The following is a 16,289-nucleotide window of genomic DNA, read 5'->3' on the forward strand; positions in this document are numbered from 1 at the left end:
AATATTTATTTAATTTAACAATTAAAAGTTTAATCTTGTGCCAAATTACAAGCTTAATGCAATGGAAACAAACAGATTAAACATCTAAAAAAATATTATTTAACATGATTGAGCCAACCTATATACATGAATTTATACAAAAAAAAACATTTTTATGCGTGGAATCGTTGCAGGTTAGCAGTTTTTTTTTTTTTTTCAATGCATAGAAGATTTAATATAATTCACTATCTAACACAGGGGTGCACAAAGTTTCCTGTGATAACATCCTGTTACCAAGATAAACAGACGTGCTTCCTTATCAATAGCTGCTGGATAAAAATAACTCATCCCCACCTGCTCACTGTGTAGAAGTGCAGCAGTTGAAAGAGATCAGGGAAAGCCAGGTGTGATGCCATCAAGCAAAGACCTATGAAAGAAAAACAAAAAGACAAGAGAACTCGCTAAGTCAGACTATAGCACTATGAGTAATAGAGAGAAACTGGACTAGTCATGAACTTCAAAAGTACACAAATGTAATGAGGAAATAGGAAGACTGTAGGGTTCAGGATGTGACTTTTATCAGCATGCACAAATAGAGAACAAACTACTGTGCAGAAGAGTTCACTGAACCTTGCACAAGCATCTCATGTAGCCTACATTGCATGGACTATTCCCATACTGCACTTCCCATGTCAGTTTGTAACAGAAAATGTAGAAAACGTGCATGCTTTAGAATTGCATTATGACTGACTATGCCTATGCTCATTCATTTCCTTGCAAAAACAAAAACAAAAAAAAGCTCTGAGGTTGCTCTTTCATGTGTCAGGAAACTTGCCCACGTCTCATAAAAATCTAAATAAATAAACTTAAAAAAGGACAAAAAACAACAACTGGACAGTAATAGTATGCAGTTATAAAATGTGGACAGCATAGCTCAGATAATTTGATCTTTTAGGAGTTGACAATGTCATGAGAACATGTTGATCATGAAAAATGCTTGAGTTCATGTTAAATTCTGACTTGTGATTGCAAACTTGGGTATAGCATATCTGAGCAGCAATCAAGGATGAAAAGACTTTTTGGTACCTGTTCCAGTGGTTAAGATAGCGAATTCTTTGACCGGCTCCCCTCTGTCCCCCACAGACACACACAGAAGCTGGTCTTGAGACAAAGAGTCTTGGACCACCAGGAAACTCTGTGTAAAGGAACAGTTATTTAACTTCAAGTCATTTCGCTGTTATGCGAAGAGCACTGAGGATCAAAATATCATGGAGAATAATGTATCATTGTCATATTTTTCTAAAAGCACTCACTTGAATAAGCGATACAACAACCACTGAATTCAAGGAAATGCTCACTTTGTGGGTAAACACTCTTACAAGAGGAAGTCCGTGCACACAAAAGTTAGGTGCCAAAAAAAAACATTTTAAATATAGATGACCGTGAAAACTACTTTAGTTATTAGCATTTATTTAGTTTATTAAAACCTATTATGGATAAGCTTCTAACATATACACAGTAGCTACCTTTTCATTCAAATTCTAAATATAAAAATCGCATTTCATTTTGCTCCTTTACAACGACCACAAAGGAAGTGAAATGAGACCTTTAATAGTTGACATCACTCACTAGTTGTATAGAGTGTAAATATGAAAGCCTACAGGTGCATCTCAATAAATTAGAATGTCGTGAAAAAGTTCATTTTTTCTTGTAAGTTATTTCAAAAAGTTAAACTTTCATATATTTTAGATTCATTGCATGTAAAGTAAAATATTTCAAATGTTTTTTGTTTTAATTTTGATGATTAGAGCTTATAGCTGATGAAAGTCAAAAATCAGTATCTCAAAACATTAGAATATTTGCATTTGAGTTTCAATTAATGACCATCCATACAGTATAAATTCCGAGTATCTCTTGTTCTTTGAAACCACAATAATGGAGAAGACTGCTGACTTGGCAATGATCCAGAAGACGAACATTGACGCCCTCCACAAAGAGGGTAAGTCACAGAGGGTCATTACTGAAAGGTGTAGCTGTTCACAGAGTGCTGTATCAAAGCATATTAAATGCAAAGTTGACTGGAAGGAAGAATTTGGGTAGGAAAAGGTGCAAAGCAACAGGGATGACTGCAAGCTTGAGAATACTGTCAAGCAAAGCTGATTCAAACACTTGTGAGAGCTTCACAAGGAGTGGACTGGAGTCAGTGAATCAAGAGTCACTACGCTCAGACGTCTTCAGGAAAAGGGCTACCAAGCCACTTCTGAAACAGAAACAAGGTTAGAAACATCTTACCTGGGCTGTGGAGAAAAAGAACTGGACTGTTGCTCAATGGTCCAAAGTCCTCTTTTCAGATGAAAGTAAATTATGCATTTAATTTGGAAATCAAGGCCCCAGAGTCTGGAGGAAGAGTGGAGAGGCACAGAATCCATGTTGCTTGAAGTCCAGTGTGAAGTTTCCACAGTCAGTGATGATTTGGGCTGCCATGTCATCTGCTGGTGTTGGTCCACTGTGTTTTCTGAAGTCCACAGTCAATGCAGCCATCTACCAGGAAATTTTAGAGCACTTCATGCTTCCTTCTGCTGACAAGCTTTATGGAGATGCTGATTTCATTTTCCAGCAGGACTTGGCACCTGCCCACACTGTCAAAGGTACCTAAAGCTGGTTCAATGACCATGGTGTTACTGTGCTTGATTGGCCAGCAAACTCGCCTGACCTGAACCCCATAGAGAATCTATGTGGTATTGTCAAGAGGAAGATGAGAGACACCAGACCCAACAATGCAGATGACCTGAAGGCCGCTATCAAAGCAACCTGGGCTTCCATACCACCTCAGCAGTGCCACAGGCTGATCACCTCCATGCCACGCCGAATTGAGGGAGTAATTAAAGCAAAAGGAGCCCCTACCAAGTACTGAGTCAAGGTACAGTGAATGAATATACTTTCCAGAAGGCCAACAATTCACTAAAAATGTTTTTTTTTTATTGGTCTTATGAAGTATTCTAATTTGTTGAGATTGTTTTTGTTAAATGTGAGCCTAAATCATCACAATTAAAAGAACCAAAGACTTAAACTACTTCAGTCTGTGTGCATTGAATTTATTTATTACACGAGTTTCACAATTTGAGTTGAATTACTGAAATAAATGAACTTTTCCATGACATTCTAATTTGAGATGCACCTGTATTTCATGGTTTTGAAATGTGGAGAGAAATAAAGTTACACACACATAGACTTTCAACATATGTCAACACTTCTGTAAAAAGTTATTATTATTAGATTCTTGTACACTTTATTCAAAAATCTTTTGATTATTTATTTTCATATTATGTAATCTTTGTATTTTTTCATCATTATTTTTAAAGACACAAATGAGCATTATACCAGCAAAAACACACACCAAAGTAAAATTCTATACAGCTAGATAACACCAACATAAATAAAGACCTATTCCATAGTTTGTGGAAGTGATTATCTTATATTACACCACCACTTTGGCTCTCTTTAAGTGCTCTTGCAGTCATCCTTTATGCAAGCTTATCTAACTCTACTGCTGCAAATATCTGCAACATAACGGCAGTTTTTATTCTGCAGAAAACACTAGACAAGAACTTCAGTTAATGGTGCTAGTTAGCCTGTACACTGCCAACCCTTAAGGAAAAGTTCAACCAAAAATAAACATTTGCTTAAAATTTACTCTGGTCATCGAAGATGGAGTTTAGTTCTTTATCAAAACAGATTTGGAGAAATTTAGCATTATATAATTTGCTCAACAACTGATCCTCTGCAGTGAATAGTGCTGTCAGAATGAGAGTTATCCAAGTAATCCAAGTAATTGACATGACTCCAGTCCATCAACTCACGTCGTGTGACATGAAAAGCTGCATATTTGTAATAAACAAATCCATCAAGACATTTTTTAAATTCAGACCATTACTTTTGGTCCTCTATTAATATTGCTTTCTACAGGGAAAGAATCAAGAGAGAAATATGCACCATTTACAAGCAAAAAACAAATATGTTGGTACAGCATATTTTGATGTGAGAAGACAACAGGGGATGGACTGTAGGAAGCATATTATGGAGTATGGAGTCATATTTTGGTCAGTAGCAACGGTTTAACGTTGCTACTTTGAGGACGATTGGATTCTTATTAACATGCAGCTTTTTACTTCACAGCATGGCAAGTGATGGACTGTATAAATATGTTTTTATCTACATCTTGGATGGCCTGAGGGTTAGTAAATATTCCGAATTTTTTTTATTTCAGGTGAACAATTCCTTCAGTAATTTCAATAACATATTAAACATACATAACATATTAATTTAATTGGTGTAAAGCTAAACCATGTAACTTCAGTCCCTCTAGTGATAAAAAAAATATGATAATAAAATTGCATGCGTCTTCTGAAAGAACATGGCTTGGCAATCATCGTCTGCACGGAAGAATGTGGTTTGACGCACCGTGTACAAATATAGGACCTCTAATATGCTAAAGCTATTTTCTGTGATGTAATGTGCAAGACTTCCGATTCATTAGCCGCTGTAGATAATGAACTAGAAGAAAGTACAGTAAATGGTAAAACTATTTGTGCTACAGACCAGAGTGTTTATGAAAACTATAATAAATTAAAACAATATGATAAGAAATACCAGTTTGTAATATTATTGTCACGGTGCACACACGAGGGAGGAACAGGAACACGCAGACGAGGGTGTAACTCAAACAATAAACTTTACTTCAGACATCAGGACAGGACAAGGCAAGGCAGACACGGACATCACACACCGGGGTTAACGAGTAGACCAGACGAAGTCAAATTGAACAGACAGGACTATAAATAAACAGGTAAATCATAGATAATGAGACGAACACGGCTGGACAAAAATTAACTAATGATAACATTTAACAAGGACAGGAAACAAACCAAATAAGGAAACATGCGGCGGGAACACATGACAGACACGACAGAGGACTGACAATTATACAGGTCCTTCTCAAAAAATTAGCATATTGTGATAAAGTTACTTATTTTCTGTAATGTACTGATAAACATTAGACTTTCATATATTTTAGATTCATTACAACACAACTGAAGTAGTTCAAGCCTTTTATTGTTTTAATATTGATGATTTTGGCATACAGCTCATGAAAACCCCAAATTCCTATCTCAAAAAATTAGCATATCATGAAAAGGTTCTCTAAACAAGCTATTAACCTAATCATCTGAATCAACTAATTAACTCTAAACACCTGCAAAAGATTCCTGAGGCTTTTAAAAACTCCCAGCCTGGTTCATCACTCAAAACCGCAATCATGGGTAAGACTGCCGACCTGACTGCTGTCCAGAAGGCCATCATTGACACCCTCAAGCAAGAGGGTAAGACACAGAAAGAAATTTCTGAACGAATAGGCTGTTCCCAGAGTGCTGTATCAAGGCACCTCAGTGGGAAGTCTGTGGGAAGGAAAAAGTGTGGCAGAAAACGCAGCACAACGAGAAGAGGTGACCGGACCCTGAGGAAGATTGTGGAGAAGGACCGATTCCAGACCTTGGGGGACCTGCGGAAGCAGTGGACTGAGTCTGGAGTAGAAACATCCAGAGCCACCGTGTACAGGCGTGTGCAGGAAATGGGCTACAGGTGCCGCATTCCCCAGGATCTCCCCCCAATCTCAAAAAATTTGCATATTTCATCCGACCAATAAAAGAATGGCCATTATGTTCATTTATGCACTCAATACTTGGTCGGGAATCCTTTTGCAGAAATGACTGCTTCAATGCGGCGTGGCATGGAGGCAATCAGCCTGTGGCACTGCTGAGGTGTTATGGAGGCCCAGGATGCTTCGATAGCGGCCTTAAGCTCACCCAGAGTGTTGGGTCTTGCGTCTCTCAACTTTCTCTTCACAATATCCCACAGATTCTCTATGGGGTTCAGGTCAGGAGAGTTGGCAGGCCAATTGAGCACAGTAATACCATGGTCAGTAAACCATTTACCAGTGGTTTTGGCACTGTGAGCAGGTGCCAGGTGGTGCTGAAAAATGAAATCTTCATCTGCATAAAGCTTTTCAGCAGATGGAAGCATGAAGTGCTCCAAAATCTCCTGATAGCTAGCTGCATTGACCCTGCCCTTGATAAAACACAGTGGACCAACACCAGCAGCTGACATGGCACCCCAGACCATCACTGACTGTGGGTACTTGACACTGGACTTCAGGCATTTTGGCATTTCCCTCTCCCCAGTCTTCCTCCAGACTCTGGCACCTTGATTTCCGAATGACATGCAAAATTTGCTTTCATCCGAAAAAAGTACTTTGGACCACTGAGCAACAGTCCAGTGCTGCTTCTCTGTAGCCCAGGTCAGGCGCTTCTGCCGCTGTTTCTGGTTCAAAAGTGGCTTGACCTGGGGAATGCGGCACCTGTAGCCCATTTCCTGCACACGCCTGTACACGGTGGCTCTGGATGTTTCTACTCCAGACTCAGTCCACTGCTTCCGCAGGTCCCCCAAGGTCTGGAATCGGTCCTTCTCCACAATCTTCCTCAGGGTCCGGTCACCTCTTCTCGTTGTGCTGCGTTTTCTGCCACACTTTTTCCTTCCCACAGACTTCCCACTGAGGTGCCTTGATACAGCACTCTGGGAACAGCCTATTCGTTCAGAAATTTCTTTCTGTGTCTTACCCTCTTGCTTGAGGGTGTCAATGATGGCCTTCTGGACAGCAGTCAGGTCGGCAGTCTTACCCATGATTGCGGTTTTGAGTAATGAACCAGGCTGGGAGTTTTTAAAAGCCTCATGAATCTTTTGCAGGTGTTTAGAGTTAATTAGTTGATTCAGATGATTAGGTTAATAGCTCGTTTAGAGAACCTTTTCATGATATGCTAATTTTTTGAGATAGGAATTTGGGGTTTTCATGAGCTGTATGCCAAAATCATCAATATTAAAACAATAAAAGGCTTGAACTACTTCAGTTGTGTTGTAATGAATCTAAAATATATGAAAGTCTAATGTTTATCAGTACATTACAGAAAATAATGAACTTTATCACAATATGCTAATTTTTTGAGAAGGACCTGTATAATCTGAGCAGGAAAGTTACTTTTTTTTTTGTAACAAACTTTCAGCTTTCTGACCTCTCCACAGTGTTATTTCCTGTGTATGCAACTACATGCAAGGGCAAATGACGTACAGTGCATTCAGAAAATATTCAGACCCCCTTCACTTTTTTTCAGTTTTGTTATGATGCAGCCTGACATTACACTGCATCAGCAAATCTACAGTTACTTCCTTTAAATAAAGCAGCAGAACATCAGTGTTTGCAGCTCATCATTGACTGAAGCACAGACTTTGCATTGACTGAGCTCTGCTCTCCAGCACAATGGTGACCCACAAAACTAAATGAACAGATCTGTCTTGTGCAAAATAATACATTTCAGCTAAATATATACTCTCCTTATAGATAATTCTGTGATTAATTAAGTGATGATTGTGCTGCAGAGATGAACAGCAAACAAGAAAAATCACTGAATGAAAGAGAAACACAAGAACTAGAACTGACTTCAGCCACAGCCTTAGATGAAATCAACTGAAATAAAAGACAACCTTAAATCCCTCAAGATCTGATTAAACAACTCCACAAACAGCATATAGCTATAGCTGACGATGAACTTCAATGATTTGCATTAAAGTCATGTTTTTAGTCATTTTACTATGACACATTAAGTATTTGCAGTTTTATACTAAGAAATATTTCTTCTCAGTGGACTCAAATGAAATGTTAACCAAAATGTTTACACACTATCACAGCAGTGAAAAATCTCAATTGTAGTTCATTTAGTGAATTGAATTTCACAACAAATGCTCCAATTTACTGTAAAATGTATGTATAGCAGTACAAGTTCACAATTTTACAGCATACAAGAGTTTACAGTACAATTGAAATGATTGATTTACAGTAAAATTTACAGTCTTACTGGCAACCAAAATTGCCAGCAAGTTACTGTACATTTTACAGCAATTTTTTACAGTGTACAAATGTTTAAATTCATTTTTATCTTATTATCTTATTACTCTACACTCCGTACCTCATAATGACAAAGTGAAAACAGAATTTTAGAAATGTCAAATTTACATAAGTATTCAGAACCTTTACTCAGTACAGTGCAGCAATTACAGCCTCGAGTCTTTTTGAGTATGACGCAAAAAGCTTTGCACACCTGGATTGGGGAATTTTCTGCCGTTCTTCTTTGCAAATCCTCTCAAGCTCGTTCAGATTGAATGGGGACCGTTGATGGACAGCCATTTTCAGGTCTCTCCAGAGATGTTCGTTAGGGTTCAAGTCAGGGCCCTGGCTGGGTCACTAGAGGATTCACAGAGTTGTCCCTAAGCCACTCCAGTGTTGCCTTGGTTGTGTGCTTAGGGTCATTGTCATGTTGGAAGGTGAACCTTCGGCCCTGTCTACAGTCCTGACTGCTGTGGAACAGGTTTTCATTGAGGATATCTCTGTACTTTGCTCAGCTAGCTTACTAGAAAGAGGAAGTATGACCACATTAGCCTGGTTCTGTCAACACTGCACTGGCTCCCTATTAAACATCGTATACATTTTAAGATCTTGCTAATTACCTATAAGGCCTTGACTGGTTTGGTACCTCAGTATTTGAGTGAGCTCTTACTGCATTATAGTCCTTTATGTCCGCTGCAATCTCAAAACTCTGACCATTTGATAATACCTAGAATATCAAAATCAACTGCGGCGGGAGATCGTTTTCCTATTTAGTGCCCAAACTCTGGAACAATCTACCTAACACTGTTTGGGAAGAAGACACACTCTGTCAGTTTAAATCTAGATTAAAGACCCATCTCTTTAACCTAGCTTACACATAATACACTATCGCATTCCTATAATTCAAATCCATTAAAGGATTGTTAGGCTGCATTAATTAGGTCAACCGGAACCGGGAACACTTCCCAAAACAACCGATGTACTTGTTGCATCGTTAGAAGAATGGCGTCTATGCTAATATTAGTCTGTTTCTTTCTTATTCCAAGATCACCGTAGCCACCCAGATCCAGACTGTATCCAGATCAGATGGTAGATCAGCACCTAGAGATGACCTCTACAGCCCTGAATGTCAGCGGAGATCAGGACAACTAGATGAGCCCCAGGGACTGATCCTCAGTGAAGACCCTGTTTCCTAGACGGCCATTGGGACAAGACCACAGGAACCAGATGAGTCCTTTACACAATCTGATTCTGCTTTAGTCTAGATTTAAACTGCTGATTTTGTCTGGCCAGAGGAGAATGACACTATTTCAACAAACTATTTCCCCGTCTAAATACTGTAAAGCTGATGTAAAGCCACCCAGCTTTATATCAAGCTGATGTAAAGCTGCTTTGACACAATTTGCATTGTTAAAAGCGTTATACAAATAATAGTGACGTGACTTGACTTGACTCCGTTCAGCTTTCCTTCAACCCTGACCAGTGTCCCAGTTCCTGCTGCTGAAAAACAGCCCCACAGCATGAGGCTGCTACCAGCACACTTTACTTTTGGGATGGTACTCTGCAGGTGATGAGCAGAACTGTTTTCCTTCTAACACGATGCTTAGAATTGAGGTTTATCAGACCAGATAATCTTGTTTCTCAGAGTCTGAGGGTCCTTTAGGTGCTGTCTTGCAAATTCCAAGTGTGTTTTCATGTGTCTTCACTGAGGAGAGGATTGAGTTTGGCCAAACCGCCAAAAGTCCAGATTGGTGGAGTGCTGCAGTGATGTTTGTGCTTCTGTAGGTTTCTCCCATCTGCATATATGATCATGGAGCTCAACTACAGTGACCATCAGGCTCTTGGTCACCAATCTACAGTAGACAAGGCTCTTCTCCATCAATTGCTCAGTTTGGCTGGGCGACCAGATCTTGGAAGAGTCCTGGTTGTGCCAAACTTCTTCCATTTGAGAATTATGGAAGCCACTGTGCTCTTGGGAACCTTCAGTGCAGCAGAATTTTTTTTGTAGCCTTTTGTAGCCAGATCTGTACCTCGATAGAATCCTGTCTCTGAGCTCTGCAGGCAGTTCCTTTGACCTCATGGCTTGGTTTTCACTCTGATATGCACTGTCAACTGTGAGGCCTTTTATAGAGAGGTGTGTCTTTCCAAATCATGTCCAGTCAATTTAATTTACCACAGGTGAACTCCAGTCATGCTGTAGAAACATCTCAGCAATGATCAAGAGAAATGGGAGGCACCTGAGCTAAATTTCAAGTGTTGTTGCTTATACTTATGTAATACTTATGTAAATGTGATATTTCAGTTTTTTTTCTTTTTAATAAATTTACAAACATTTCTAAAATTCTGTTTTCACTTCGTCATTATGAGGTACGGAGTGTAGATTAATTTTTTTTTTTTTTTTTTTTTTTTTACATTTATCAGGCTGCAACATAACATAAAATTGAAAAAAGTGAAGGGGGTCTGAATACTTTCTGAATGTACTGTATGTGTCCAGTTTCCCTCAAAGTCCACCCCAACAGCTCTAAAATAGCCTATATAATTATTACAGGTTTATCAAAGCGTTAGTTTTATATATAAGTTAGCTTTAAAATGAAAAGATAATTGTTTTACAGCACAGGTATAACCAGGAAATTATGACAGCCTCTATCGTAAATCAATTGCTGAATAAACTTCTTCCTAATAGTGCACTAAAACTATGCTTCCACTATGCACATAGACAAAGAAATGGCTTATATTAAACAGGGAAACGCCAAAGGGAACAGTGACTTCCCACAATATCGTTTTACAAAATAATATAAATTAAAATGTAATAATTCTTAGGGTCCTATTTTTGTATCCACAGTAGGCATGAGTTATGCTCTACGACTACTTATGTCTATCCCCCAGCCTCAGTAAGACTAGATTTGATGGAATTTGAAAACAAAAAAGTTAAATTATTGAATTATGAGTAATTTCAAGTAATTTTATTTTCATATTTAACTAAAACTACTTTATTTTTTTATTACTGACAACATCAGGGTTTACTGGAATACTGCTGAAACAGTTAAATGACTTAATTAGTAAGCACCGATAAAAAGGAAGGCACCCACCCCAGCAGGTCTGCCCCACAGAGCGGCGTGAGCTCCATGACTGTCCCAGGGGCTTTTGGGAGCCCACGCATCCTGACACAACCGTAAACCTTTCAGCAGACTCAGGAGTTTTATCTCATCTTTGGAGACCCCATTGGGTACCGTGCTAGCAGCATTTTCTCTATTGATAAAAAAGTGTTAAATCATGTTATTGAAGAAAATTATTTTAAAAATGCACATGGAATAAAATGGTGATTACATTTACTGAAGAGTGTATCCTTGTTCTCTCTCACCTGTTCTCACTGGTTGTGAATTCATCTTTTGATTCTTTCATCATCATTGGTCCAACAGAATAGCGATGGACCTGTTCAGGAAATCTGTTCTGTTATAAGCTCTTCCATTTTAGCTGTGTGGCTGCAACCCTGTTGAAATTTAGAAATAGAGAAACAAAGGAAATGAAGAAATATGGTTTCTCTCCAACCCCACATCCTTTCATTTGTATTTTACGTTCACTCTTTCTTTGTCACAGTTCTTTGTTAACAGCTAAAGTGTTTTTATCAGTGGTGAAATCTAACGTCCGTTTTTTTTTGTTTTTTTTTAATATGAAGGAGTTTCATTTTTGATGAGCAGCTTTAAAAGTAGATGGTCAGCATGCTGTGACCCAAAACAAATGTTAATAATAATAAATAAATAAAATCCTTTCCAACTTGTTGAACATTAAACAAATTATCAAGCATTTGGGAACACATTGTTACTCATTATTGCTATTTATCAATTATAATAATATAGTATAATAATACTGTGGATGGATCATGTATGAATGGTTAAATTAGCACGCAGTATGAACTCTAGCCAATATTTCATGATACATAAATAGTACCAGTGAATAAAAAGTTATCTGATTCTTTAATAATTTGTCTCAGAATTTTACTTTCTGTTGGTATTAAAATAGCAACATATCCACTTTAAAAATTAGAAATGCTAATTTGATTTTCAGAATTCTGACAATTATTACATTAATGTCAAAGTAATAAAATTGTGCATCGTTACAACACAACTTAATACTTAAAGTCAATTAAAATGCGTATTAATCTAAGTTCAACATATTTATGTCACAATTATGTCATTCTGAGATATACAGTAAGTTGTCTGAATTTAAATTACATTTTCTGGGACAAAAGATATTAGAAAAGGTAGTATCATCACAACTATGTTCCTTGATATATGTGAGGATTTCCAGTCAGGTTTTAGACCATATCATAGTACTGAGACTGCTCTCATTTGAGTTACAAATGACCAGCTTTTATCGTCTGATCGTGGTTGTATCTCTCTATTAGTGCTACTGGATCTTGATTGAAATAGACTAGAAAATTATGTTGGCATTAGAGGAAGTGCACTGGCATGGTTCAAATTGTACTTATCTGACCGCCATCAATTTGTGGCAGTAAATGAAGAGGTATCATACCAATCACAAGTACAGTATGAGCCTCAAGGCTCAGTACTTGGCCCCTTACTTTTCACGCTTTACATGTTACCCTTGGGAGATATCATTAGGAAACATGGTGTTAGCTTTCACTGTTATGCTGATGATACCCAGCTCTATATTTCTTCGCGACCTGATGAAACTTACCAATTTGCAAAACTAACGGAATGTATAGTTGATATCAACAACTGAAAAAACAGGTGTTAATTATTGGACCAAAGACTTTTGCATGTAATAACCTAGATCAACTGTCTAATACTTGATGGCTGCTCTGTAAATTCTTCATCATCAGTTAGGAACCTAGGCATACTTTTTGATGGCAATCTTTACTTCGAAAAACATGTTTCTAGCATTTGTAAAACTGCATTTTTCCATCTTAAAAATATATCTAAATTACGACCTATGCTCTCAATGTCAAATGCATTAATTCATGCATTCATGACCTTGAGGCTAGATTATTGTAATGCTTTATTGGGTGGTTGCTCTGCACGTTTAATAAACAAACTCCAGCTGGTTCAAAATGCAGCAGCAATAATTCTTACTAGAACCATGAAGTATGACCACATTAGCCCGGTTCTGTCTACACTGCACTGGCTCCCTATTAAACATCGTATACATTTTAAGATCTTGCTAATAAGGCTCTGAATGGTTTGGTACCTCAGTATTTGAGTGAGCTGTATTTTTTTTTTTAATCATCAGATTTTTTTGTCATACTAAGTTGTTTGCGTGAAGCATTGGTAAGAACATATGATTTATATCTGTGTTTTCTTAGCTTCTAATAGGCATAGCTAGCACATGTCAAAGATATTGTGTCAAGCTATTATACCAAGTTTTATCACGGCTATCAAGGGTGGGGACAGTTGCAACATGTTGTTGCAACCGTCCCAACATGCTGTCCCTTACCACAACATTGATACACTCGTTTAACTGCTACTTGGTCAAACTAGTTCTTAAGACAGTGACTAAGTTCATGCAACTGGCCTTAGTTCAGTAACCTTTCACAGATGTTAACAGAAGTAGGCTATTATTAAGTTTTAGTGTCTTGATTCTGATTAAATTATTATTTTACAGTTCAAATGTATTGTCATAATTAACCAAGACAAGGTTGTTACATGTTACTTGAATTCTTTTTTCTTCCATTTACTATTCTTTGTTTTTATACTGCCAATTTAACTTATTAAAGACCATGTCTATGCACAAATAAAATAAAGAACCTGTAAAATGATATTTAAGAATGGTTTTAATTACATTCTAATGAATGTTGCAATTGCCCCTGTGGACTGTTGCAGCCGTCCCCTGTTGGGGGTCAGTTGCAACATTGGACTTTGTCTATTCAAGTATAAATTGTGTGTATATAATCATATGTGCACGTGTTAAAGCAATGTGGGTGAGTAGCCGACTGATGTTGCTTTATTGTATTAAAATTCTGGCTTTCTAATGCAAACAGTTTCTTAAAAACTAAACGAAATGCAAAAAGTGTTGCAACTGTCAACCACTCTCCCCTATACAGTAACAGAGCTCGACAATAATGTTTGTCCGGAACAAGTAGATTTTTTGAAGGGGCAAGTGAAAGAAGAGAATTTTACTCGCCCGACCGGACAACTAATCTGATTAAAACATCTAACTGCACCGAAATTTCGGAGAGAATGGTTCTGATTTTATTACATTTGGTGTAAACGGCGATTAATAATGGATAATCAGTAACAACAAGGTCGCGCCAGTTGAAGCTCACGATTCAATGATTCAGTGGTCCATGCAGGCACTTGCTTCATTCTTGAATGAATCAGCTGTCTGAACGAATCATTATTGAAGGCATGCTTCAATGACTCATTAATTAAAACAGTCACTTTCTGCCACCTACTGGTTTACTTTCATAGTAGCTTATCTTTGCATTTTTTCCAACATTTCATATTTGTATATTAAAAAATATATATTTTAAAACACCGAGCTCGCAACATTATTTATGCTCTTATAATTTTGCATGCAGTGTAAATGCATTTGTGCTATATTTCAGCTACATTGAACTGTCTGTGTAAATGCAACTGAATCCCGCTCCAGTCACTTCTGTTTCTTCTGCAGTGGAAAGATCGATTTTGTAGATACTGATTTCATATGATTGGTAACAGCCCTATATTATCTTACTATATTAAGTGAAATTATTGAAAAAATGTAAGAATTTGATATGAAAGATGATGCATGCATTTAATACGGTTAGGGAAAAATGTCCTTTAAATAGGTCAAAAATGACCTGGAAATCAATTTAAATACATTTTTGTATGCAGTATTAAGTCGTATAAAATGTAATTTCCCAACAACAAAATTGTGGCCAGTGAAAATGCTAAGTGGCTAGTATTTTTGGAAATCCACTAGCCACAGTGGCCGGTGAGCAAAAAAGTTAATGTCAAGCCCTGATTATACCATTCAAAAGCTTGGAGTTAGGGGAGGGGGAGAAAGTATAGAAATTAATACTTTTATTTAGCAAGGATGCTTTAAATTGATCAAAAGTGACGAAAAATACATTTATAATGTTACAAAAGATTTGTATTTCAGAAAAATGCTGCTCTTCTGAATATCCTATTCATCAGAGAAATCTGAAAAAGAAATCTACTCAGCTGTTTTCAACATAATAATCAAATCAGAATATTAGAATGATTTAAAGGATCATGTGACTGGAGTTATGATGCTAAAAATTAAGCTTTGAAATCACAGGAATAAATTACATTATAACATATATATAAATAGAAAGCAGTTATTTTAAATAATAATAATTTCACAATAAATCTCCCGGCCCATCCTTCCATCTCATATCTGGAGCCGGGCCTGGCTTTGACACAATTTGCATTGTTAAAAGCACTATACAAATAATATTGACATGACTTGTCAAAACATCAAATTAATTTTGTTTTCTTTTATATGTAGGCCTTTATCTGTTTGTATTAGTTTATCTCTGGTCTAGGGTTTCTGTATTGGATTATCTTTTGAGTATCATATGCAAAATATAACAATTTTGTCATCACCTTGAACTGTCAGTTCAGTTGTCATAAATTGGAACTGACCGTTTGAGAGAGCCCATCTTCTCAGTTTATTATACTCCATGTTTAATGTAAATATTTATTTTTTATTTTTACCTCAAACAGTTCTGTAGAAAATGGAAGCATGTAAATACCTCTGAACATCATAATGCCTTGATAGGCTATGGCTACATAGAGTACACGTTATTTCTTATTTTTTTTCCACTTCTAAAGCCTATTTTGGCCCATGTCTCAAGAACAGGTAACTCACTTGTAATGATGCAAACAGAAGTCAGAGCTGAACTCACATGTGGTGTCTTCAAAATGTCCTCCTACAAGAAGAAAAGCCTGAGCATCTCTGAAAGCTGCTCCAAACACCTCCACACACTGCAGGTTCACGTGTGAGGTTATTGACACTCCTCATTACGAATCTGTCCTGTACTTCACGACGCCAACAGTGAGATTCACTTTCGCTCCTGTGATGTATGAAATGTTCAAAGCATCAATTTCAGTCACATTAAAGTTCAGTTTGAGCTCAAAAGTGACAGTACTCTTGATGATGCTTTTTGTGTCTCACGCCATAAGCTCCACCCATATTCATGGTTGTGGTAAACCTCACAGTGAAAACTTGACAATGATACAAGTAGGACGCCACATACAGCAGAAAGATTCTAGCTAAACGAGTGTTACTTTCATATGTAACAGTATCACGCAGCTCAGTTCAGAACGGTTCCATTTTAGTCTAGCCAGCAGTTAAA

At 37.4% G+C, this 16,289-nt stretch overlaps 1 protein-coding gene across 1 annotated transcript in view; it reads right to left on the reverse strand.

Annotated features, from left to right (window-relative positions):
* LOC306854497 (ras and Rab interactor 2-like) overlaps positions 1 to 16,275 on the reverse strand; it is a 33,971-nt gene extending 17,696 nt beyond the window's left edge. The window contains exons 1-5 of the mRNA XM_079392584.1: positions 15,840 to 16,275; positions 11,331 to 11,459; positions 11,059 to 11,218; positions 1,066 to 1,174; positions 334 to 406 (exon numbers count right to left, since the gene is read on the reverse strand). Of these exons, the coding sequence (XP_079248710.1) occupies positions 334 to 406; positions 1,066 to 1,174; positions 11,059 to 11,218; positions 11,331 to 11,377 (389 nt within the window). The 5' untranslated portion in view covers positions 11,378 to 11,459; positions 15,840 to 16,275. The remainder of the gene's footprint in view (positions 1 to 333; positions 407 to 1,065; positions 1,175 to 11,058; positions 11,219 to 11,330; positions 11,460 to 15,839) is intronic.
* Between the last annotated feature and the right edge of the window lie 14 nt (positions 16,276 to 16,289).

The sequence above is a fragment of the Barbus barbus genome, assembly GCF_936440315.1.
Source record: "Barbus barbus genome assembly, chromosome: 34".
NCBI lineage: Eukaryota > Metazoa > Chordata > Actinopteri > Cypriniformes > Cyprinidae > Barbus > Barbus barbus.